At 42.9% G+C, this 27,623-nt stretch overlaps 1 protein-coding gene across 1 annotated transcript in view; it reads right to left on the reverse strand.

Moving 5' to 3' along the window:
• fam120b (family with sequence similarity 120B) overlaps positions 1-19,712 on the reverse strand; it is a 54,636-nt gene extending 34,924 nt beyond the window's left edge. The window contains exons 1-11 of the mRNA XM_056278653.1: positions 19,349-19,712; positions 18,911-19,044; positions 17,347-17,537; positions 16,795-16,928; positions 16,284-16,406; positions 15,739-15,930; positions 11,836-12,112; positions 11,557-11,737; positions 9,432-9,533; positions 7,310-7,482; positions 4,592-4,684 (exon numbers count right to left, since the gene is read on the reverse strand). Coding sequence (XP_056134628.1) covers positions 4,592-4,684; positions 7,310-7,482; positions 9,432-9,533; positions 11,557-11,737; positions 11,836-12,112; positions 15,739-15,930; positions 16,284-16,406; positions 16,795-16,928; positions 17,347-17,537; positions 18,911-19,043 — 1,599 coding nt within the window. The 5' untranslated portion in view covers position 19,044; positions 19,349-19,712. The remainder of the gene's footprint in view (positions 1-4,591; positions 4,685-7,309; positions 7,483-9,431; positions 9,534-11,556; positions 11,738-11,835; positions 12,113-15,738; positions 15,931-16,283; positions 16,407-16,794; positions 16,929-17,346; positions 17,538-18,910; positions 19,045-19,348) is intronic.
• Positions 19,713-27,623: the final 7,911 nt, after the last annotated feature.

Consider the following 27,623-nt stretch of genomic DNA (forward strand, 5'->3'; position numbering starts at 1 on the left):
ATCCCCCAGGAGGAGCTGGAGGGCGTTGCTGGGGAGAGGGACATCTGGAGTGCCCTACTTAGCTTGCTGCCACCACAACCTATCCCCAGAGAAGCGGCTGAAGATTAATGAATATGGCGCAGATGTTGCAAAAGCTTCCTTAAATTGGTCCACACCTGGAGCAATGACAACTACAGCTCCTAGTATGATAGCATCTCACCATCAACAGTAATGGATTTGCTATACTCATATTGGCATATGCAAACACAGGCTAACAACATTAAACCCACAAACCAGTGTCCAGTCAGAATAATGAATGTTTGTAAGCCTGAAACGTCCCCTCGAATGAGCAATACAAATATAATGTTATACTGTAAACAAATGAAAAAAAGTGAACAAAACAGTGATCGGAGCAGTTTAATCCTCTCTGCACATCTTGTTGTCCTGGTACAGTTTGGATTGCTTTAACTGCAATGTATGCATTTATCTTACATTGCACAAGCAAGAGGCAGCGCTCAAATATTGGTTTTGTTGTTTTACCAAGGTGAAAACGCAAATTCTTCCAAAGAATGGGGATCTCTGAAACCATCAGCGACTCTGTGGGTGCATTTATGTCTGTCTGTCTGTCTGTCAGTCAGTCAGTCAGTCAGTCAGCTGCCAGTCTGTTAGTCTTGGCTGATGAGCCATTAACCAGAGACAGCAGTTACCTTGACCTGACAACACAGTGAAAAGAAAACACGTACCCTTGTCCCCCACAACCCCCCCAAAACACACACACGCGCACTGTTGTCATTGTATTGTTATAACAAATTGTATTTTTACAACGAATTTGTCTTCTGCGTTTAACCTATCCAATTGTATAGGAGCAGTGGGCAGTTGCAGAGCCCGGGGAACAACTCCAGTTCTTCTTTCCATCGCCTTGCTTAGGGGCACAGGCAGGAGTATTAACCCTAACATGCATGTCTTTTTGATGGTCGGAGGAAACCGGATCACCCGGAAGAAATCCACACAGATACGGGGAGAACATGCACACAGAAAACTCCACACAGAAAGGACCTGGGAGGGCCTGGGGTTTGAACCCAATACCTTCTTGCTGTGAGGCAACAGTTCTAACCACTGGGCCACTGTGCCACCCCACGCGCCTCATCCCAAGGATGAAGATCTGCACATCCTTGATAGGGAGGAACGCTGGTTTGAACAGGGAGTCAAAGAGGCCGTCTATTATGTGAACAGGGAACGACCATTCCTGAACCGATGGGGGGAGCTTAAGAGTACATCTGTCACCATCTTACAAACCTGTGATGGCAACTATTCCCCAATCCTCTGTAAATAGTACACATGGGTATTGTAACTTTAGTTAATGGTCATGCCTATTTGCATATGAAAGCAATCTTTTTTTCAGTCGTTATGCCACTGTATTGTTTATAAGGGTGGGGATACCTGCAGTCAGCTAAGACTGAAGAGGTCACTTAGATGAGTGATGAAACGTTTCTCCCACTAAACATTGTGTCCAGATGAACTGATTCAACTTTCTGGCATTATAACATACTCTTCTATGCAGCTAAACTACCATACTGATTTGAAGGTTTATAACATCTGATAATGGTGTGAAGGTGTATCACTACTTTAAGAAGAGGATACAGTATATCATACATCCTCAAAGAATAGATTCCCTTTTTCTGAACCTACACCTCATTAAAATTAGAGATGCACCGATCCACCTTTTTTCCGTTCCAATCCGATTCCAATACCTGAATTTGGATATCTGCTGATACCGCTACTGAACAATATCGATACCAGAGCTCTTTTTCCTTTAATATTATTATTATCATTATTGTTGTCGTTGTTGTTAGTATTATGTGTAAGGTTACATGAGGCTGTATTAAACCACACAGCACTTTTTATTAAAAGAGCAAAAAATATACAAAAATGCATTAAATTTATATTTATTCCAAAGCAATTTATTTGCGCTGTGATTCAGTAGGCTCCACATACAAACATATGGAAACTCCTTTAATGTGTTAATTGACTTAAAGGGTCAAACTGTGCTTTTTTCCCTCTCCAAATTACCCAATATATATATATATATATATATATATATATATATATATATATATATATATATATATATATATATATACACACACACACACACACACATACACACATATGTATATACTATATACACACATATACACACACACACACACACATATATATATATATATATGTATGTATATGTATATACATATATATATTCTTTTCTTTTTTTTTACAAAAAGACCTATCCTGTCTTCATTTCATGTTAAAATGCCAGAAAGATTTATATTTTTATTTGGTGAAAGACAAAAACAACATGGACTAAGTGGTGATCTGTAAAACCAACTGGAAATATTTTGCTCCTGACTAACCTGGTGTTAAGGTGTCTGGTGATATCCACCCAGTCGAACCTGGCTGCACTGACCCTGTTCCCGGAAACCTTTATCCATGTGTACTGCTGTTTGAATTTTCTATTCTCCAAGTATCAATTAAATCAAATTGTGACAATAAACTGGATAAAAGGGTTGGAAGATTATAAATGTGGTTCTTCACTTGTCCTGTCCTATCACTGTCATCACCAAGAGCCAGGAGAAGGAGGATGATAACATCATCATCCTCCTTCTCCTGGCTCTTGGTGAAAGGCGGGTCTAGTGGCTGCCTCCTCCACATCATTCTGCGCCTCCTGCCTGAGCTCAGCTGCCGGGGAGGTTACACACGCAGCAGCACCACTAACTCCACACACACTGGGTCCCTCTGACACAGTTACCATGTCATCCACGGCCATTTTATCTTTCTCCCGATTACTATGGTGTTTAGGGGACTCCAGGTTTACATTTTATGGGGTTTCACTTGTTTCCCCACGGCCATCGGCCTTGTTACCCCCCCCCTTCCCACTTCAGCCTCCTCCGCTTTCAGCTCTCTATGCAGGCAAGTGAAGCGCTTGTGTCCATGTCCCCACACTCAAAACCCTACATAAAACCTGAACATACATATACCATTTTGGCTATGGGCTTAGAATTGCATTATTACATATTTATAATTCATAAAAACATCAGACTATGGAATCTGGATCGGTTGTGGATCAGTAACGTCAGTCCGATATCCGATGAGTGAATTACGTCAGTATCGACACCCAATACCGATCCAACTCTAACCAAAATGTATCATTTAGAATCGTACAGACAAAACCTTTCATTGCTTTGATGGAGAAACCCACCACTATGTTGAATCGTCCAATGGCACAATCATTTCAGACTTAATAAAAACATTTTCAAAAATGTGCAGCTCACAGTAGTTAGACATGTCCCAAACCATGCTTTCTATCTCATTAAAATGACTTAATTTTGCACTTCTGCAAGTACATTGTTACTCTGTTACATCCGTGCCAGTTTACTCTATCGACTGTGTTCAAGCCTGACAAGAACATTCAGTAAACTGAGAAGTTCCTCAACATCAGTAATAATATGCCTCAGTTCTGACATACCTATTCAGACTTATCACCAGCACATTTTTAAAAACAGACAATGAGTTTTAAATAACTGTCCCTAGGGTCATATAAATTACCATACAATGATCGACTTTTGGTCTGTGTTTCAAAAAAAGAAAGCAACACAAGAGTTGAGCTGGCGAGTGGAAGGTCGACCATTAGTCTGGAGGCAAAGGGAAGTTGGGGCCTGCTCCTCCATGCACCTTACAACTGACGCTGTGCCTCACCTCTATTTGCCACATTTATGCTACAACGTTTTTATGCGATAGCCGTGACATAGTGATATTTAGGTGTGACTTTAGTCAACTGACTGTCATGTGAGGCCCACACTGCAGCCACAACTGAATCCTGTCGGTTCAAAATCTACAACATTCAAGTCAGCGACAAATAAAACTCATTCCAATGTGGTGTCATGAAACCCTCCTCCCAGAACACTCCTGGCCCTGTCTTCTTCCACGCCAGTAAATTCAATCACCCTCCTCTTACCTTCATTCAATCTTCAGATGTTAAATTATTTATTTTCCAAGCACTTTTCTTGATATGATGTGAGCTATGATATGATATATGATATGATATGATATGATATGATATGATATGATATATGATAACTCTACAGTAACAGGAACACTGAAAGGACACTACAGTGGAAAAGAGAAGAATATGATACTGGCTACATCTTTAAAATCCTAATACTGAATCCCATTTTACCTGAGGAAGACCTTGACAGTCAAAATGTTGTAAGAGATCTTCCTGGGGAATTGGAATTCAGTATAATCCTTCCTTTTGGCTGTGACTTCTTTATCTTGAACCTGAGCAAAAAATGTGTTTGGATGTGCATACTTTTACTTGTATTCTAAAGAGCCTTAGGTCCTCACTATTGTCTATCGCTTTGCTTAGTCGTGGTTATAAGTTTGAGCTTATTTTACTGTTGCACACAATGTAAATGGTTCTGGATAACAATTTCAACTTAATGTCCAAAGCATCAAAGTGTAAATTTGTTTGTTATTTTATCTATCTATCTAACTATGTGTGTGTGTGTGTGTGTGTGCATGCGTGTATGTGTATGTGTGTGTGCGTGCAACTCACCTTTATATTCTTAAGCTCTTGGTGTGAATTGAGCCTCAAACACACAGCTTGACTCAAATAAGCCTCCATGTCTTCTAGGGACAGCTGCTGTACCTATGCACACGCCGGAACAATGTATTGTTAGTCATCTCAGTTGCATCCTAATTTGTTTATTTATATATATATTCTGACTTCTTTGAGGGTCTATTTGTTTTATCTACTGCTTATGCAGCAGCCAAACATAAGAAGAGAGAATGCTGCTTTTCAGAAACAAGGGTGCCCAATCTTGTGTACAAAACAAGCAAGCCCTGAGGCCATCTGAATTGTACTGAAAAGCTGGGATTTAATAGGCCTACATGTTTAACTGAGGTTGAAATAGTGAGACTGGGACTCCTTCCTTAGTCTGCTCAGCATGACTGTGTTTAAAAGATTTTCTCTTCCTTAAATGAGTTCTGTCCTGAACATTATAGCTCATCTTGGGCATTACATTAAATGCACAATTCATTTTTATTAGCACTCATGAACTGGTTTATTTGTTAGTGGACAATGTTTGAGAAGCCGTTATTTAATTTGTCTGTAAAATTACAATGAGAACAGTCAATCGAATCCAATGGTTATAAGTAAATTTAGTCAGGTGTAGCCCTAAATGAATGTGTAATGGTCCACCATTTACACAATAAATCTGCACTGTATTTGGCATGTTTTATGATCCTAAACATCTGTCACAATATTCTTAAAAGCATTACCCTACGTTCACACAGAAAGCATCATGAACGCTAACAATCTTAAAATATCACGTGCAGATTTCTAAACACATTCTAGATATACTTGTCATCAAGACACATTTAATCGACTGTGAAAAGCAGTAGCACTGCAATGGCAAAACAATACAATTCCTGTTGCTGTGAATGCAGTGATCAGCAAAATAAGGATAATATGTGATTAACCATTATTTTACTGACAGAATGGTTAACATGTCTCTGGCAGTCAGTGTGCACCATGTTTGTTTAGGCTTTCTAAAGTGACACATGAACTTTTGCTGCTCATTGTCAAAGAGGTCTTCTCCAAAGAACAGTAGATCCTCATTGTTTTTAGGTTCACTGTGAATGACGTCAAAGAAAATAAGCATGGCCTTACAGCTCAATGCTCTATACCATCAGGAAAATACAGTTTTGAGATTCTCAATAAGGTATTAAAAGAATTCAAATTAAAACAAGCCATTACTATCAAATATTTACAGACCGTAGACCACAGCAAAAGCCGTAATATGGCAAAAAGAAGAAGCACACAAGTGTACTGAGTTACACACACTGAGGTGGATTATCTGAGAAACGCCTTTTTTCATTCATATCATTCAGGCACTCAAGTTGTTATATGGGCTGATTTTAACTAAAAAAAAAAAACTGCTGTTAACACAGCAACAGTTAATAACAGCAGTAGAAAACAACATGAAAAAGACTATCAACAAATGATGTTTAGTTTCAAATCACCTGTTGACAAAACAGCCGAGTACTTGTAAAGGTGTTAGAAGTAAATTTCAATTCAAAAGCTGTACCAAAGATTTCTTTCTGTCTTTTACTGTCTGTTTACACTAATCGCTAAGTCTAACTTAACTCTGCATACAGGCATTATCTTGACTAAAGAGCCTGAACACAAACAATTCAAGTCTACTCAAGAGCTTTCACTAAAAGAACCATCCCCAATGTTAACAAAAGGGGTAGCCTAGCCACTTAAAAACAAAAGATTAGAATAAATTTTCAGACTGGAGACGCATTCCAGCTGATCGTTCATGGTTGGATTTTCCTGGTGTTTGTAACTGTGATAATAGCCTACAGCCTTGAATCAGCTGTGAACGGTATGGAAGAGAAACTCGAACAAATGTCATTCATCTTTTCCAAAAATGCAGTCTGGCTGTGGCTCTGCCTCTCTGTCTGTGACTTCCATCCATCCATTATCCAAACCACTTATCCGAATTCGGGTCACGGGGATGCTGGAGCCTATCCCAGCAGTCATTGGGCGGCAGATGAGGAGACACACTGGACAGGCCACCAGTCCATCACAAGGCCAACACATTCACACCTAAGGACAATTTAGTACAGCCGATTCACCTGACCTACATGTATTTGGACTGTGAGAGGAAACTGAAGCACCGAGAGGAAACCCACGCAGACAAGGGGAGAACATGCAAACTCCACACAGAGCACGACCTGGGATGACCCCCAAGGTTGGACAACTCTAAGGTTCGAACCCAAGACCTTCTTTCTGTGAGGCGACCGCGCTAACCACTGTGCCACCGTGCCACCCTGTCTGTGACTTGATAGATTAAATGAGTTAGGAATGGAAGAAGAATAACGTGTTGCCATTTTCAGAATCCAGTTAACATTTAGTTCCTTGGTAACAGCATACTGAGTGGACTTCTGACTTGAAAGAGCACAAAACACACTTCTGAAACTGACAGTCCCTTTCATGACATGAACATCACTTTGGGCATTAACCCCATGTAGTGAATATCACCCCTCGTCTTTGAGGAGGGGAAGATTTAAAGACTTTTAAAAGAATTTAATTTTAATTTCCTTAAGAAATGTTCCATTGTGTAACTCCTCCCGTTAGCATGAGTTCAAATCTGGTTCATGGCCTCTATGACGACCCTTTTTATTTCAGTTTATTTTTTCCGCAACTGTTACACAAAACTGGAAAAAATAGGCCAAAAACTTAATGTTGAATTGAAACATCCATTACCTGAAGGACTATGTAAGTGACCAGGCAAAGTGTTGCCAGGAAACAGTCTTCTATGGTTCCATACAGTTCAGAAAACTCCTGGCAGTCAAAGACTGACAGGAAGGAGGCCAGGCGGAGACCACAAACTTCAGGGCCACTACCAAACCACAACATCTCCAGACTGGGCTGACTGCCTACATGGGGCATATTCAGAAAGAGAAACGGGACTGTAGTATTGTACTCTAGATTGAAAAACATTGCTGGGTTACTGACAGATATCTTTATGGCACCAATCCTGCCTTGTCAGGATTTTTTTACTATCAGTGTACTCTAGAGGTTTAAATACAATTTTCGGGGGAACAGTGTTGGGAAGCAGTTTTCAAGGATGTATTTACATATTCTTGTTTTTGTGAACATTTGGTTCCAGCAAGCATTTCAATAGATGTTTTTCACTGACCCTTTTTCCTGACTTACAGTAAGTACTGTGTAAAAGTCTTAGGCACATGTAAAAAAAAAAATCTATAAAGTGAAGACGCTTTCAAAAATAATGAAATGAAGTTTCCAACTATCAAAAATTTTCTATAAAGAGCAGGAAACAGTTAAAAACCAAATCAAATCAAAATTTGGTGTGACCACCCTTTGTCTTTCAAAGGGCACCAATTCTCTTAGGAACACCATTGTGCAGTTTTATTAGAAATTCAGCTGATAGGTTGTTCCAAGCATCTTGGAGAATTTGCCAAAGTTCTTTTCCAGACTTTGTCTGTCTTGCTTGCTTCTGCCTCTCCACATAATTCCAGACAGCCTCGATGATATTGAGATCAGGGCTCTGTGGAGGCCAAACCATCTGTTGCAGAAGTCTGTGTTCTTCTTTTCGGTGAAGATAGTTCTTTATGACCTTGGTTGTGTGTTTGGGGTTATTGTCTTGCTGCAGAATGAAGTTGGGACTGATTGGACGCTTCCCTCATGATATTGCATGATGAAGGAGAATCTACTTGTAGCTTCCCAGCATTGAGGATTCCATTAATTCTGACAGGCTCTCCAACCGTCCATTTGCAGAAATGCAGCGCCAAACCTGCAGGGAATCCCCACCTTTGCTGCAGACACTCATCTTTGTAGCACTCTCAAGCTCTTATACAGACATATTGCCTCCTGCTTGAGCCAAAAATTCAAATTTTAACTCAGTCCACAGCACTTGCTGCCATTGTTCATCACCCTAGTCCTTGTGTTTTCATACATAGGTGAATCTCTTGGCTTTGCTTCCACTTAAGAGGAATGGCTGTTCGGTAACAACTCTTCCATGAAACCACTTCTGACTTCTGGACTGTTGAGGGGTGTTCCAGTGGTTTCTGTGAGTTCAGAGCTGCTGGACCTCTTCTAGTTTCAAAGAGATGTCCATTTGATATGGTATCTCTCACCTGCTGCACTCAGTTTCCGTGGCCAACCACTGTGTTTCTGGTCTTCACACTTGCCCAATTCTTTGTGCTTCTTCAGAAGCACCTGGACTGCACATCTTGAAACTCCTGTCTGCCGTGAAATGTCTGCTTAGGTGAGACCTTGCTGATGCAGGATGACCACCTTGTGTCTTGCTGCTATGCTCACTCTTGCCATGATATAAGAATGAATGATTTGAAGGTTAATCATTCATCGCCCAGCTTGATTCCTTTCTTTTTCAGTTAATCAGTTTGGTTCATTCAACTCATTATGTCATTGATCACTAGCATATGTTTCCCATCATTGTTTAATCATGCACTGGACTACATACCAACAAATTAGTCAACTTTTTATCTGAAAAGTGGTCTATTACATAATAGGTTACTTTCTTTAAATAAATACAAAACATATCCGTATTTGTGGGAAAATTAATGTTAACATCCAAGAAAAAAATGTATGTAAAAAAATCTAGGGTGCCTAAGACTTTTGCACAATACTGTATTTGGAGCATCGTCTGTCAATGCACCTCAGTAAATCATCATTGTGTGTTTGAACATTCAGAACAACTATGACTTTAATGTTCAGCTTACATTTTCTTAAATTGTGTCTGATTAACTAACTGAGGTTTCACTATGGAAAAAATAAGATTATTGCCTAGGTCTAGTCTGGACACAAGAAGATTAGACAATTAGGGAACTATAAGGCACTCTACCTGGGAGGTTGAATGGGACAGGTTTGACCATGTCAGGTTCTTTCAGGGTATTCCCAGGGTAGACAAACCATTCTTTCACAAGTGGCACTTCCACACTGTTGCCTGGGGAAAAAAACAGAAAGCTCTGACCTGATTTGTTTGACATCACTGGAAAAATAAAAAGAGAATGGCCTAGATTTTGATTTGTCTGGAAACTACTCTTTAGAAACAAAAGATACACACAACACAAGATGAAATCAGTATGAATTTAAATCCCAGTACATATTTGTAACCCTCCTGAAGTCCATGTGTGTCCACAAATGCATACTTATCCGCAGTAGGCCATCACAGCATTGTGCCAAGGTCTTGTGTAGCAGGGCTAGAGTTATAACTAATCTCCTCTATTTATTTGTGAGTATCTCCCTTTGCCTCAGTATGTTTGTTGTGTGCATTTGTGTTTGAGTGATTTCATTTCCACTCTACATACACACACACACACACACACACACACACACACACACACACACACACACACACACACACACATATATATATATATATATACATATACATACACATATACATACACATAGAGGTATTGGGATACCTGGCCATTACACCTACTGGAGCTTTTATGACATCTCATTCTAAATCCATAGGCATTAATATGGAGTTGGTCCCCCCTTGGCAGCTATAACAAATTCCACTCTTCTGGGAAGGCTTTCCACGAGATTTTGGAGTGTGTCTGTGGGAATTTTTGCCCATTCATCCAGAAGAGCATTTGTGAGGTCAGGCACTGATACTGGATGAGAAGACCTGGCTCGCAATCTCTGTTCTAGTTCATCCCAAAGGTGTTCGATGGGGTTGAGGTCAGGGCTCTGTGCGGGCCAGTCAAGTTCTTCCACACCAAACTCACCCAACCATGTCTTAATGGACCTTGCTTTGTGCATTGGGGGCACAGTCATGCTGGAACAGAAAAGGGCCCTCCCCAAACTGTTCCCACAAAGTTGGAAGCATAGAATTGTCCAAAATGTCTTGGTATGCTGAAGCATTAAGATTTCCCTTCACTGGAACTAAGGGGCCTAGCCCAGCCCCTGAAAAACAACCCCATACCATTATCCCTCCTCCACCAAACTTTGCAGTTGGCACAATGAAGTCAGGCAGGTAACGTTCTCCTGGCATCCGCCAAAACCAGACTCGTCCATCAGACTGCCAGACAGAGAAGCGTGATTCGTCACTCCACAGAACACGTTTCCACTGCTCCAGAGTCCAGTGCCCCATGCTTAACACCACTCCATCTGATGCTTGGCATTGTGCTTGGTGATGTAAGGCTTGCATGCAGCTGCTCGGCCATGAAAACCCATTCCATGAAGCTCCCGGCACACAGTTTTTGTGCTCATGTTAATGCCAGAGGAAGTCTGGAACTCTGCAGTCATTGAGTCAACACAGCGTTGGCGACTTTTATGCACTATGTGCCTCAGCACCCGTTGATCCTGCTGTGTGACTTTACATGGTCTGCCACTTGGCTGAGTTGCTGTTGCTCCTAAACACTTCCACTTTTCAATAATACCACTTACAGTTAACCATGGAATATCTAGCAGGGAAGACATTTCATGAACTGACTTTTTGCACAGGTGGCCTCCGATGACAGTACCACGCTTGAATTCACTGAACTCTTCAGAACGACCCATTCTCTCACAAATGTTTGTAAATGCAGACTGCATGGCAAGCTGCTTGATTTTATACACCTGTGGCAATGGGTCTGAATGAAACACCTGAATTCAATGATTAAGAGGTGTGTCCCAATACTTTTGTACATATATATATATATATTTTATATATATATATACATACATACACACACACACACACACACACACACACACACATAACCTTTTTTTCCGGAAACCATCAATGGTACTGTTAATAAAAGTGCTCAACAAATGAGGAGCGGAATATTAAGATTATTAAAATCTTTTATATGTACATATATGTGTGTGTGTGTGTGTGTGTGTGTGTGTGTGTGTGTGTGTGTGTGTGTGTGTGTGTGTGTGTGTGTGTATGTGTGATTGCATCCTTAGCTGTGTCCCTTTTATTTTCAGCTCTGTGTGTGTGTGTGTGTGTGTGTGTGTGTGTGTGTATCTACCATTATCCCTATGCAACAGTAGGCCATAGATTTTTTCTCTGCAGGGCCTGTAGACCAGAGCCTGTGGCAGTAGTTCTGTCTCCTCTTCATCTTCCAGAGTATTGCTACATTCAACCACTCCCTCATACAAAACACCGTACACCATGAAACCCTCTGCTTCTATATGCTTCTCCCGACAAACCTAGAGAAAACACACATGGAAGAATCTATTGAACGAAAAAGGCGATATTGTCTTAAAATTGCACTTGTTGCTGGAGATAACTGAATTACAGTAAATACCTGCAGTATGTCAGGACTGATGAACTTCTCCATCACACAGGCAGAGCCAGAAGAAAATGGTGGGATGTCAACTCCATGGAAAAGCTCCTGTCCAGGCAGCAAGTAGGAGCGGATCCCTTTCTCCAAGAGCTCTCTGTCTGTGGCTGACAGAACCAGAGACCGAGGTACAAGCCCAGACTCTCTCTCCTCCCTGTCCCCCACAGAGCTTACTAGCTGGGCTAAAGCAAGTATTTTCATCCCATGGGAGGTCCCAGAGGATCGTGGTGGACAGCTTCTCCTAAGAGAAAGAGGGCTTAGACTCAATATTAGAAGTACAGGGACAATAAAATGATATAGTGAATTTCTAAATGCCTAATAATCTAAATGTTCAAATTATTCTGCTGTTTCAACTTGGTATAATAGAGGTCAACAAAGGCCTTTATTTAAAACAATATTATTTTGCCTTACCTAACCCAGCCACTGAGGTTGCACAAGCCAGTGCATCCTTAGTGCCAGTCCCAAGCCCGGACAAATGGGGAGGGTTGCGTCAGGAAGGGCATCCGGCGTAAAATCTTTGCCAAATCAAATATGCGGATCATAAATAAGACTTACATACCGGATCGGTCGAGGCCCGGGTTACCAATGACCGCCACCGGTACTGTTAACCAGCAGGGTGTCGGTGGAAACTATGCTACTGTTGGGTGAAGGAGAAGGAGAGGGGGAAAGCATGTCCAGAGGCAGCTAGAGAGGAGGAAGGGTAGGCATGTGGAGGTGAGAGTTGGAACTTTGAATGTTGGCACTATGACTGGTAAAGGGAGAGAGCTGGCTGACATGATGGAAAGAAGAAAGGTAGGCATACTGTGTGTGCAAGAGAGTGAGTTGGACAACATGGTGGAGAGGGTACCCAAGGAGGAGAGAGTGGTGATTGGAGCGGACTTCAATGGACATGTTGGTGAAGGGAACAGAGGTGATGAGGAGGTGATGGGAAGGTATGGAGTCAAGAAGAGAAATGTGGAAGGACAGATGGTGGTCGATTTTGCGAAAAGGATGGAAATGACTGTGGTGAATACATATTTCAAGAAGAGGGAGGAACACAGGGTGACGTACAAGAGTGGAGGAAAGTGCACACAGGTGGACTATATCTTATGTAGAAGGCGCCATCTAAAAGGGATTGGAGACTGCAAGGTGGTGACAGGGGAGAACGTAGCTAGGCAGCATCGGATGGTGGTCTGTAGGATGACTTTGGAGACCAAGAGGAAGCGAGTGAAGACACAGCTGAAGATCAAATGGTGGAAGTTGAAGAAGGAAGACTGTTGTGTGGAGTTCAGGCAGGAGTTAAGACAGGCACTGGGTGGTAGTGAAGAGTTGCCAGATGGCTGGACAACCACTGCAGAAATAGTGAGGGAGACAGCTAGGAAGGTACTTGGTGTGTCATCAGGACAGATGAAGGAAGACAAGGAGACTTGGTGGTGGAATGAGGAAGTACAGCAAATTATACAGAGGAAAAGGTTGGCAAAGAAGTGGAATAGTAAGAGAGATGAAGAAAGTAGACAGGAGTACAAGGAGATGCAGCGTAAAGCAAAGAGAGAGGTGGCAAAGGCAAAGGAAAAGGTGTATGGTGAGTTGTATGACAGGTTAGACACTAAGGAAGGAGAAAAGGACTTGTACCGATTGGCTAGACAGAGGGACCAAGCTGCAAAGGATGTGCAGCAAGTTAGGGCGATCAAGGATAGAGATGGAAATGTGCTGACAAGCGAGGAGAGTGTACTAAGAAGGTGGAAGGAATACTTTGAGGGGCTGATGAATGAAGAAAATGAGAGAGAGAGAGAAGGTTGGATGATGTAGGGATAGTGAATCAGGAAGTTCAGTGGATTAACAAGGAGGAAGTGAGGGCAGCTATGAAGAGGATGAAGAGTGGAAAGGCAGTTGGTCCTGATGACATACCTGTGGAGGCATGGAGATGTTTAGGAGAGATGGCAGTGGAGTTTTTAACTAGATTGTTTAACACAATCCTGGAAAGTGAGAGGATGCCTGAGGAGTGGAGAAGAAGCATACTGGTACCGATTTTCAAGAACAAGGGCGATGTGCAGAACTGTAACAACTACAGAGGTATAAAGTTGATCAGCCACAGCATGAAGATTTGGGAAAGAGTAATAGAAGCTAGGTTAAGAGGAGAGGTGATGATCAGCAAGCAGCAGTATGGTTTCATGCCACGAAAGAGCACCACAGATGCAATGTTTGCTTTGAGAATGTTGATTGAGAAGTATAGAGAAGGCCAGAAAGAGTTGCATTGTGTCTTTGTAGATTTAGAGAAAGCTTATGACAGAGTGCCGAGAGAGGAGGTGTGGTATTGTATGAGGAAGTCAGGAGTTGCAGAGAAGTATGTAGGAGTGGTGCAGGATACATATGAGGGAAGTGTGACAATGGTGAGGTGTGCGGTTCGAATGACAGATGGGTTCAAGGTGGAGGTGGGATTACATCAAGGATCGGCTCTGAGCCCTTTCTTGTTTGCAATGGTGATGGACAGGTTGACGGACAAGATCAGGCAGGAGTCTCCATGGATGATGATGTTCGCGGATGACATTGTGATCTGTAGCGAGAGTAGGGTGCAGGTTGAGGAGAGCCTGGAGAGGTGGAGGTATGCACTGGAGAGAAGAGGAATGAAAGTCAGTAGGAGCAAGACGGAATACCTATGCATGAATGAGAGAGAGGACAGTGGAATGGTCAGGATGCAAGGAGTGGAGGTGACAAAGGCATTTGAGTTTAAATACTTGGGGTCAACTGTCCAAAGTAACAGGGAGTGCAGTAGAGAGGTGAAAAAGAGAGTGCAGGCAGGGTGGAGTGGGTGGAGAAGAGTGTCAGGAGTGATTTGCGACAGAAGGGTACCAGCAAGAGTTAAAGGGAAAGTTTACAAGATGGTTGTGAGACCAGCTATGTTATATGGTTTGGAGACAGTGGCACTGACGAAAAGACAGGAGGCGGAGCTGGAGGTGGCAGAGTTGAAGATGCTAAGATTTTCACTGGGAGTAACGAAGAAGGACAGGATTAGGAATGATTATATTAGAGGGACCGCTCAGGTTGGACGGTTTGGAGACAAAGCAAGAGAGGCAAGATTGAGATGGCTTGGACATGTGTGGAGGAGAGATGCTGAGTATATTGGGAGAAGGATGCTGAATATGGAGCTGCCAGGGAAGAGGAGAAGAGGAAGGCCAAAGAGGAGGTTTATGGATGTGGTGAGGGAAGACATGCAGGTGGCTGGTGTGACAGAGGAAGACGCAGAAGACAGGAAGAAATGGAAACGGATGATCCGCTGTGGCGACCCCTAACGGGAGCAGCCGAAAGTAGTAGTAGTAGTAGATTATTTTGCCTTACCTAACTTCTGGTGTTGAATATCTGTTGCACTACAACTAGTAAATAAGTAAAATTAATCCTCACTCTAGCTTACATTTCAAGGACATGGGAGATGCTTTAGCACCAAAATAGCTAATAAATTTCATAAAGACAAAAAAATAACCCACATCCTGTGACCCAGGGTAGGTTCTGGACAGATTTGACCAAACAATAGCCTATAGATGACTGAAAGATGCACAGCTGATAACTATGGCTGATTTAGATGGTTAATAAGATGATTAGACATCCAATAGATGTACTTCCAAGTTGTGAAAAAATATTGTGGTCAGAAACACATCTTCACAATTACAGGGGTGACAGCCACACTGTCCAGTTATCACAGTTTGCTGGTGAGCCCATTTACTGGTGGATAAAAAAATGCAGTAGGCGATATGAGGATATGCACGTTATCCATACTCTGACAACTAATCATAATCACTGAAGAGGCCATACTCATTTTAAATGAATAAAAATAAAAAAATTTCACATTCACAAATATTGACAAATAGAATAAAACCATAATTCAGTGAAGACCTGTACTCCGCCATGGCATTGTTCCTTATGTGCTGCATTTGATCCTCTGACACCACATCATTGCCTAGAAGACAGGCCAGGAATGGTAACTGGGCAGGAGCCAGCCTGAGATATCTGCAGAGGCCCTCTCGGTTGTAGAGGACAGTGATGAGGCCATCTAGCCGCAGCTTCGCCACTGACAGGTATGGCACACTTTAGACGATAAAATTCACATGTACTATGTGTGAGAATTTATGTTTAAAATCTACATCTTTGTTAAATGACTGCCAGAAATTATAATAGAAATCAGGGCTGTATGCCTACCAACTATGAGAAAATCCAATTAAACCAGAGGGAAAAGTAATTCCTAAAGTTTGTAGGCATTTTGCTGTTAATAACATTATCCTCACCAGAACCATAAAGGCTTTGTTTGGGTTTGGCTTTCACTATGGGTTACAGCCATGTTAAACCAACTCTATAATCATTAAAGGTTCTATTGTTATTTAGGGATAGGCCTATTAATACTAACAGCAGTGTGAATATTTTTATCAATGTAACTATTAAACCTGTCATAGATGATGAAGTCTGAGTCTTGTCCTAGAATGCCCATGCAGCCATGGTCGCGCGCATAACTAGCAATCTCGTAGTCAGCCTCCTGCACCGTGCTGAACACCTTCTGACCCAGTGACCTACAAACAACAACACCATCAACAATGAAAAAACAAAAACATCAAACATCCCCCCTCCCATTCAGAGGCCTGTCAACCTCAACAACAAATGGCAACCTCATGAACAATAAATGCAAACACAATAATACCACTGTATGATTCAGTGAGATTCTATAATTACACATTTTGAAAAGGGATCTGTGATTAGCTGACAAGTGTGTATCCCACTGGCATGATTCTCCAACTTAGCCCTGCCACTGTGTGTATTTGTAGGCATCACTATAACAAACCTCCAGTTTAATGTGTAATGGATATCAGTCCTGTATTTGGACGGAAAAGCATTCTAAATAATGTACAGTGTATTGTAGACAGAAGAATTCTTGCATGTTCTCATTCTATAGCAGGTGACCTGAGGGCGAAGCTTGTGAAGGTTCCCAGACCCGAGGGCAGACAGAACAGCTTCTGATCAGGTTGCTCCCCATGGGCCTTGATGTGTCGGAAAACTTTATAAATGTCTCCATTTACTCTGAGCCTTCTTTTTACCTGAGGAAAGAGAGGATGCTGTTCACAAGTGAAAACCTGGTGACTCCAGTTTTGAGGATTTGGATGGGTAATTTGTAAATGTATAATTTCAAAAATGCATGTACAGTTCATGCATGTAGTCAATCCAAAGCTAATACATTTAATGCATGGGCAATGTAACCCTACCGCTGATTCCCAAGAATTTGACATTTTTGAGCATATGAGTGATTTACCCCCCAGCAGTCTATCTTTGCATCCAAAGTACCAAAGTGAATATAAAATTCAAAAACATGCCCTCAATGAATGACTGTTTGAATACAGCCAAAAGTGGAATGATAAAAGATAATTATTCAGTCTTGCAATTACAAGACTGGGGCTTTTAATGGGATTCTTGAAAGAAAAGCTTTTGAAAACTATTGGTTCACAACGTCCTTCTTACCCACTCCTGTCTCTTCTGTTCCTCAACCACCCCATCAAAGAAGAAAACTAGTTTGATGCCTGCGGATGTAAAGGCCTTCACCCAATGTTCCAGGAGGCCCATGAACTCCTTCCACTGACCTCCACACACCCAGTCCTTACATGAATACCAATGGCGCAGGCAGGCCATACCATCCACAACAAGTGTGGGATCTGGGAACAGAATGGAAATTTTAATGTACACCCAAAAAGATAAATCAAGACCCAACAAAACTGGAAAATTAAGTTATGTCTGTGTTGTTTTATTTAATGTTTAATGAATTGATTTTAAAAGTCTGCTCTTGGTTTATAAAGCACTGAATGGTATAGGGCCAAAATACATTTCTGATCCACTGCTACACTATGAACCACCCCAACCACTCAGACCGTCTGGAACAAGTCTGCTTTCTGTCCCCAGAGTCAAAACTAAACATGGAGAGGCAGCTTTCAGTTTTTATGCACCACATATCTGGAACCAACTCCCAGAAAACTGCAGGTCTGCTGCAACTCTCAGTTCTTTTAAATCAAGGCTGAAGACTTTCCTCTTTGCCGCTGCCTTTTATTAAATAAAACTTGACGCTTTTGATTTTCATCTTACACTGCACTAACTTTTACTCTCTTTTTGTCTTTAAATGTCTTTTTATTGCCTTATGTTGCTGCTGTTAATGCCTTTTATGTTTTATGTAAAGCACTTCGAATTGCCTTGTTGCTGAAATGCGCTATATAAATAAATTTGCTTTGCCTTTCTCAGTTTGCAGAATTTTTGCTCATTTTTACCATTAGTATTGCTACTGCGGCTAGGTCTCTTGTGAGTTAAAAGTTAGAATGACTTTAACAATCAAAAACAAGTATTGTCAAAGCTAAGCATGTGTCTTTTAGTATTCAAAGAGATGTACTTCTAACTATTGCCAGGTTTAGATTGTAAATTTACAAACGACAAGTACTGTTAGCAATCATTGATTCAAGTTGTTAGCGTCATTGCGGCTAAGTATTGTTGTGATTATCATTGCAAGCTGTAAGTACAATAGTTTTGCCTCCATGATGTAATATCAGTGATATCATTGCTATAAATGTGAGACAAAAGCTGTTACTTGTATGGTACACATACAGCCACTAGTATTACAAATAGTTGTTAGTATATGGGATATTGATGCTAGGTTTGTGCAGTACCACTTGTAGCTGTATCTAAAAACATTTAAAATAAATAAAACTATTAAAACTGAAACTGAAATTTGTATTCGAAATGCCACTGAAAGAAATGTTACCTTTTGAAGTAGAATGCATTTTAACAACTGACTGACTATCATTCAACTTTCCTCAACATACTACTCGCCAGCTCCTTCAGAAGAGAAAACTGATGCAGATAGTTCAAAGAAATAGTTGATGAAGTAAGGTCTATATTAATACCATACCACAAGAGTTATTATTTGTAAATATGACTGTGTTGTTTGAATATAGCGATTTTGTGCAATTCATTTTGGGGGGTTTTGTGATATACTGAGTGCATAAACCAATAACTACAGAAAGTGAAATAAATGCAACTCAACTGGTATCGTTGGTTGTGCACGTATTATGCCGGCCTTTAGCAATATGTTGTCTTGCCATCTCTCTCAGGTCAACAGCCTCACAGGCCTCCGGGCAGCATTGGTCCATAAAGTATTGCAGACCTTTCACACCCATTCTAATGAAGGGAGGGAGGAGAGAGATTTTATGAATTTCGTTATGGTGTTTTTTGTTTTTTTCATAATGCAGTATACAATGCGCGTACACTAGATGAAGATGGGAGGCTATCCCTCAACTGTTGTTGAGTTTCATCACATTCTAATTGCCTTGTTTGTGGATTTCTTCACTAAACTATTATGCTTGCATAAAACGATATTTTGTCATCTTATTTGTCTCAAAACAATACTTTTGCATCACATTACAGGATTGTATCAGGGAGCAACACTTTGACACTGCAAATTAAATGCGAGTAAAGGGAATACCTGCTAATATGCGAGCGATACTGTCCACACCACCTGCTGAGTTAGAATAACTCTGACAACTCTGAGGAATCTGGCGTGGCCGTGTGATTTAATACAGGTAAACTTGTGAGATCATTAACTTTTGTACACAGAGCATTCAGCGAGAATCTTCGGCTGGTTCACATGCGGCTAACACAAGCTGTCAACGCTCGCCAAGTCGGTCAACAGCGGTGACGTTTTCTTGCACAAACTAACTGGACGAAATCGTGTTTTGTCTGCAAATGTCTCTACATACTATAACATTTCATCTGGTTTGTACCTTACTTCAAAATCACGACAGTAGGTTCTCATCGGCTCTGGAAGGTTTTCAATGTACGCACCCACAGGCATAGGACGTACAAATACCAAACGGTGAATTGTACTTCCTATTTTCTACGTCTTGCGTCATGACGTCGCAAAACAAAGCGCACGTGCCTCGACGCATGGGTCTCACACGTATACGCAATGCGACTTCAATTTATCTGTATTTGTATGTCATGATAGTGTGTATTCATTGTGTTTTTGTTTTGATTTTTACTCACAACTTTTAACATTGCCTGCTGTTTTCACGACCATGCTGTGGTAAGTGTACTATGTAATCCGTGAGCAAAACAATACTGCATATGCAAATTGACTTTGCCAATAAACCGGATGATGATGCAGATTTTGAAATAACCCCAATAAGTCTTAGTCTTTTGTCCAAATAGCTACACAAGGCTGATCCTGCTGCTATATAATAGACGACATCGGTCTGCTTTATTTTTCATAATTAAGCGGTTAACTACGTCATTTGACGACTTTAGACTCTCATGCTCCCAGGTCTGCTCCAACTCTGGCAGCAAGGTTGACAGGCATTTTAATGTATGTTTAAAATTTGCTGCCACTGTCTGAATATGCTTCATGGTGAAGCATACTTTTCAGGTGTGTGTGAAATAAATAAATTATTGCAGCCATCTTAAAGGGTGAAGCGTTTGACTAATCCACATGGATTAGTTGTATTATTGTTTAGACTCTGTACGTTTTATTGCTGGTATTTTATATTTCTTCACCTCTTTTATGTATGCACCATTTTGAGGTTGACACACCTGCAATTTCGTTGTGCTTTGCACCATGACAATAAAGTTCTTGATTCTTCTTGATGGGCTATTCAAGTTCTGCTGGCTCACTCACCCTTTAATTCTCTTCAGACTAGAAACAATAATGGGTTAATTTAATTGCCCGATGGGTCCTCAGACAAAATGGACTCCTCCTGAGGTTGGAAGATACTAGGTCTATCTTCAACACAAAGCTGCCCCCAACCTATTGTCTGAGTAGACAAGCAGTACAGAGCGGGACATATGCTGATTGTCAGTCCAGCTGTCAGCATCTGTCCTTCCTAGGCCAGATGCTCTATAGACCCAGGGAGTTTCTCCAAACAACCCCACCCCTCCCGATCACCTGATCCATTCAGGGTGGAGGGACTGTGTTGTAAATTATGAACACCCCCTTCTAGGGCAGTAGCCAGTGTGGTCATTAAGAAGTACTAGGTCTGCCTGCTTGATAGTGTTCTTACGTCCACGTATTTGGTTTTAGATTGCTTCCTCGTTAGTTTGCTAAATGATTGTTGTAAGAGTATTAATTTGCTTACCAAAATACCCTTTATCACAAAAAAGAAACTATACACAACTATAATACCGAAAGTCAAAAAGTGTTTGTATAACCGTATTTCCCATGATGCCCTAGCAGCCAGTGTTTAGGTTTGTTGCCTATTTACTCTGGGTCTTTTTTTCTTCCTGCTCCTCCTCCTCCTCCCTCCTTCCCGAAGACATTGCTGCTTCATTCTCCCCCCTTTGAGTCCACCTCGCCTTCCCTCTTGATTGTCTGATCTCCTCATCCCTCCATCTTTTTCCACATCTTCCCCTTCACCCTCCATGTCCTCCACCCTCTCTCTCTCTCTCTCTCTCTCTCTCTCTCTCTCTCTCTCTCTCTCCTCTCTCTCTCTCTCTCTCTCTCTCTCTCTCTCTCTCTCTCTCTCTCTCCTTCTCTCTCTCTCTCTCTCTCTCTCTCTCTGCTCTATTCTCCTCCCCCAACCCCTGTCCTGTTGTGTCCCCCTTTCTCTCCTGACCAAAGCTTGACTAAGAAGAAAGAGAGACAGATGCTCCAGAAGCACGCGACTGCCCTTAACCCCCACCCCACCCCACCCCTCCAACACAAACACATCCTTTGCAGTGGCTCAGCAGTTAACCCCCTGATTGAATTGACAACGCAAAACACACATCACACACACACACACACACACACACACACACACTGCAGCCTAAATCTGTGGCTCAACAGTTGTCTAACTGAAAGACAGAGCCCCCCCCCCAACGCGCGCACACACACACGCGCGCGCGCACACACACACGCGCGCGCGCACCCTGTGGTGTCGCAATCTTCCTGTGTTCCCCTGATCCCAGCCATCCCGGGGTCAGGCCTGGTGTCAGAGTCCAGGGCTCAGGGTCTCTCTGGGCAGCTGGCCGGACTAATCCCTCTCTCCTGGAAGCCACTGGTTCTCAGACCATAGGCCAGGGACTCTTGGAGAGCCACGGGGCAGGCATGCCAGGAGGCAGTGGGTGATTTGTTTAATTCCACAAGAATGATATGCAGGCCTTTTGTAGACTGTATTTGTCATGTTGTAAGAGTGGGCTCCAAATCAAACTTAGATATTTGCACATGTTTAAGGCTGGGCAAGGCCTGATGTTAAATTGACTCACTCCTGTAAACACCATCGCTTCTGAGGACTGCAAGTCACTCAAAGAAATTAATGGGAAAAAAACTGATAAAGGCTAAACCAAATGTGTTTTTACAATCACATGAAACTGAACAGGTACAGTTGTAAAAACTGTTGCAATGCTTGTCGACATGAGACAAGGTTGAGGTGAAAAAGATTAGGCCTGGGTATACATCCGTTCCTAGTGGGTCACTTACATATAAGTGACCCTTAATGTGCCATTTTTGTATCATATAATTATTTAGGCGTTACAATACTGTGGACTTTCAAACTGGAATTGAGATTTGGCTCCAAAGGCAAGTATATTCACTGATGCTCTCTTTGAATGTATTTTGTTTTGATAATAGCAGAATACATATATTTTTTTAAAAAACAGGTTTCCAGCAGGCATGCTTATTTTACGGAAAGTTTGAAAATAAAACGTGCAAAATAATCTGAATTAGGAGAAGCTCGAAATTCTCTGCATAAGCTTAGAATTTCGACATGCTGTCTTTTACAAGAGCCGAAAGGTAAATCCTCAGGGTCTTTGTCATTCAAATCGGGGAGGGGGGCATAAGAGTTTATCTGGAGTTTCTGACATCACAGGGCGTCGATGTTGCTCCAGCCTTTACATCAACCCACCAGCCGCGACAACGCGACGCTCTCTTTTATTATTGTAATTAGCACAAGATCCTCTCTCATCACCGACTCTCTATCTATCTATCTATCTATCTATCTATCTATCTATCTATCTATCTATCTATCTATCTATCTATCTATCTATCTATCTATCTATCTATCTATCTATCTATCTGTCTGTCTGTCTGTCTGTCTGTCTGTCTGTCTGTCTGTCTGTCTGTCTGTCACCTCTGGTAGAAGTAAAGCATCACCACAATGCGATATAACGACATTAATTAAGATGATGACATCGCCCACAACAGCACGAATAACAAACCTTTTGTGACTGATTCTATCGCCCCCCCCCCACATTAAATTTAATATTTCACTCGGAGTCTAGGCTCATTAAGACATTTTCATGCCATGTGGGTACCACTTTTGTTCCGGTCGGATCGGAATGATTCAGGAAAGTCTCGTCTCGTTGAACTCCCCACGGACTTCTAATTCTATAACCTTGGCCGCACCGCGCGCCCAGTGTATGCGTCTGGCTGCGCGGCCGAGTGATGATGTTGACTCGGAGGTTCCCACGAACACACACACGCACCCACGCACGCACGCGCAAACACTGACGCACGCACTGTGGCCATATTGGCCGCCTCATACCGTCGCATGGCTCCGCTGCGATGCGGCGCAGAAGCAACACGTTGTTTCACCTACGCAGGCATGTGGGGCAGAGGATGGATGGAAGAAGGGCAAGATAGGTGAGACAGTTTAGAGAGAGAGAGAGAGAGAGAGAGAGAGAGAGAGAGAGAGAGAGAGAGAGAGAGAGAGAGAGCGGAGAGCGAGAGAGAGAGAGAGAGAGAGGAGAGAGAGAGAGAGAGAGAGAGAGAGAGAGAGAGAGAGAGAGAGAGAGAGAGAGCGAGAGAGAGAGAGAGCGAGAGAGAGAGAGAGAGAGAGAGAGAGAGAGAGAGAGAGAGAGAGAGAGAGAGAGAGCGAGAGAGAGAGAGAGAGAGAGAGAGAGAGAGAGAGAGAGAGAGAGAGAGAGAGCGAGCGAGCCAGAAACAGCTATGGGCCCATAAGAAAAGGGAAGAGGAAATAGCTAGAAAGAGGGGACGAACAGACGGATCAAGACATATATGGAGGAGAGAACGAACAGAGCTAGATAGACGTAGGCTTCGGGTGGATAGAGAGAGTCGGGGGAAACGCCATTTGGTGGTTGGTGTTGTGGTGTTTGGGGAGCAGATGGCCGGGGCTTGGGGAGGGGGGCGGAGGGCTGCCCCTCCCACCTCTGGAGGCGTGTCCCGTCCTCGCGACCCTTCACAAATCACACGGTCCTCCCCGAGGGGCTCGCGACTCACCGTTCAATGAGAATCAATGGGAATTACTGCGCGAGAGAAAGGGATGAATGGGCGGCGGGGCGCGAGACCTCCTCCTTTGTTCCCCGTGTGTCACGTCACAGAGCTCTCTCTCTCGCTCGCTCTCTCTCTCTCACTCTCACTCTCTCTCTACGTCTATCTATCTATGTTTCACTCACCCTCTGTTTTATTTTAGCTCTCTCTCTCTCTCACTCTCTCTCTGACTCGTCTATCTATCTGTTTCACTCACTATTTCATTTTCTCTCTCTCTCTGGTTTGTTTCACTCTTGCTCTCTCTCCCTCTCTCATACACGCGCGCGCACACACAGTAAAAGAAGACCAGTTAAACAGTTTTACCAGTTAAGCAATCTTTCCCTCACCGTGCACTCAAGCCCACATCAGTATTCGTGTAGAAATCAGCCACCTAGGCAACGCGCGCCGCAACACACACAATTGCTACAGCTTTTCTGCACGAATTTGCGCAAAAATAATGACATAATTGCGTATCATAAATTATGATTTAGGGGATATTTTCCCTCGAGGATCTGATACGCAGAAGAAAGGGGGAGGGGTCGCCCACCGCAGCACTATGGCTTTCGGTCACGGTTTGCCCGGCATAATCGGAAAATGTGTGCCACGTCATGGTGATGATGACTGAATATAGTATTGGCCTAACACAGAGGGAGAGAGGGAGAGACGGGGTGGGGGGACGTCACTGAATATTGAGGGTTGGGATGCGTGTTACATAAAGGTTTCAAGAGAGGGATTTGCCCCACGCCGTGTAGAACCCAGCTGTTGGAAGGGTATCAACCAGTTAGGGCAACATCCTAACCCAATGCACATATGGCTATTAGGACAGGGTATAGAGGCAAGAGGCATTTCAATAACCCTCAATTGCGTAAAAAACGGTTCATCGTCATGGGCAAAGCAATCAAATCCAATTTCGGCATTTATTCGTTATGGGGCAATGTAAATCAAGAATATATTACAGGGCGTGTATGAGAGACAATGGAGCGGATAAGAGGTCTCTCCGGGATGCTGTGTGTGTGGCGTTCATGCGCTGCAATGAAATCTGTCGGAAAATTAGCTTGAAAATTGACCACATGAAGTTGATGCTCCCGCAGCCCTGCCAACAAGTTGACCTTGTTGGTTTGAGCGTGTCGCGATACTGTCATGAAGCATCTTCATATTGTTCAGGACCGTTAACCAAAGACAGCCTGCAGCCACGTGCCTCTCTTTGTAATGTCGGGAACGGGAAGATATGCGGACAAAGCTTATCGTGACGGCATGCCAGCAAGTGGGAATTCCTACCGAACTCCATGGACACATTTCGCCAGATATACGCACAGAAAGACATCGCTATAGTTAGCGCCTATATAGCCCAAATCCTAACAGCAGGCTGTTCTTGAAGGGACATTGGAGCCTCGTGACTTTTTTTTTTCAAGCATTTAGTCTTTTTTTTCCGGTGATAGAAACATTACTGTAGCTATATAGGACCGGCCATGATATCTCTCTCTCTCTCTCTCTCTCTCTCTCTCTCTCTCTCTCTCTCTCTCTCTCTCTCTCTCTCTCTCTCTCTCTCTCTCTCTCTCTCTCTCCCTCTCCCTCTCTGGTGTTGTATTATTGTGAGAGAGCAGGTGCTGCCGACCGAATTACCATACAGCTGAAAGCACAAAGAAAAAAAACTTTACTCCCTCCATGCTTGCCCCCTCCCCCTCCCCCTCTTTCCCCTTCTCCTCCGCCGTCACAAAGTCCCTTAATGACAGCCACGCGAGTGACACACCACCAACTTTTTTACTGCCCCGACTAAGAGGCGTCCGCGAAACAAGAGAAATAAGCCGCCGGCGAACTGCCGCGGTACGACGAGGGGCCGGAAGCGATGAGGATAGCAGATGCGTTTGCCGATGTATTTTGGTTGAAATTGAACTCTAACGTGACGTTTTCCTGATCAGCCCCGATGGTGAAGTTACAAGTGAGGCCGACATCCTCACAATACGACTTCAAAGGGGAATGAAGCGGTGGGAAAGGCGGGAATAGCTCGGTGTCGTTTCTTCGCTTTGACTAAAAAAATAACACCTCTCTCATTCCTGGCAGAAATCTTCAGATTGACATTCAAATGAGTTTTTTCCCCCTCTCTCTTCTTTCGCCTAATTAACACTTGAAGCGGTTACGTGTTGTTGACAAGATTATGTCGGGGATTCAAAAAGGCCCGCAGGAGAATCTTTATTTACCCCACGACACCTGCATCTGTTGATGACAGGTTTAAGGTGTAGCTACGAGGTAGTGGCCTATGATGAGATTATGAATTATAGATTTTACACGCGATTGACGCTGGAGGCTGCGATGCAACTAAAGATCCCTAACCTCGCCAATCATCAGGTGCACGAGGGGCCAACGCTATTAAAATTAAGCTGAATGAAAACGTGTATTGTCCCCCAAGTCTTTCTGATGATGAGAAGCCCACTACAGGACAACACCATCGGAATGTTGCTGAGCAGATGGTCGCTGCAAACCCAGTTGGTAGCTGGCTGAGGCCCGGGCGTACACGAACCACCCCATAATAGCCTATAGCTTAGACCTTCTCTTGCGCAGATCTAGGTCTTATGTCATCTGATGTCGGCAATGTGTGAGGGAGGTGGTGGTGGTAGTAGGATAGTGCAGAGGTGAAAGAATTTGTCGGGATGTAAATGGCCCCTGTGTGTTTTGTTGTGGAGGAGGAAGCATCGTGGAAGGGGTTGTTGTTGCACATTTAACAGCTCAGTGGCCATTTGGTCTGCCTATTGAAAGAAAGAGAGGAGGGGAACATTTTAGAAAAGTAGTATACACCCCCCCCCATCTCTCTCCCTCTCTCTCGTTTTTTTTCCTTCTTTGCCATGGCCCCGGGGCGGACTTACGGTGGTTGTGGTGGTGGTGGCGGCGGCGGTGAAGGGAGGGAATGGGGGATGAGGGGTGGGGGGTAATTTGCATCTTATTACCCTTAGCCAGCGCGAGCCTGGTATAAAGCCGTCGCCAGTGCTCGAAAGTTTCAGACACGCGCACGGGTACAGAGAAAAGCAGAAGCGAACAGGGGAGACCTCTTTTTTTCTGTCCATACAGCAGCAGTACTATTGTCAATCAAGTTGGGAAGATAAACAAGGTTGGCGAGAACTGCGGCGCTCTGATTTGTTTGCCGGATTGGAATTATCAATTTTATTTTTTTCCGCGACGGATTTCATTCTTTCTTTTTTCTTTTTTTTTAAATGCAAGTGGATTTTTCTTGTGTTGAGGATTATTTCTTCATCCCGTGAACGTTTTCGGTCAAGAAAGTTCGTGTGACTCCTGTGGACCACAGAGGAACTGGAAGACGCACTTGAAGGACCAGGTTGATCATCCCAGTGTAGAGTTGACACCTATTCCCTCTACGCGTCGACAAAATACAATTAGACTAACGACTAACGTTGACTTTTATATATAAGGGAAAACTTGGAGAGAAATAAAACATTCTCCATGATTGTTTGAGCCGGGGCCACAGGCTCGCGGGACTTTCACTGCTTGTTGGAGGGCTGTCAACACA

The sequence above is a fragment of the Lampris incognitus genome, chromosome 4, assembly GCF_029633865.1.
Source record: "Lampris incognitus isolate fLamInc1 chromosome 4, fLamInc1.hap2, whole genome shotgun sequence".
In the NCBI taxonomy this organism is placed as follows: domain Eukaryota; kingdom Metazoa; phylum Chordata; class Actinopteri; order Lampriformes; family Lampridae; genus Lampris; species Lampris incognitus.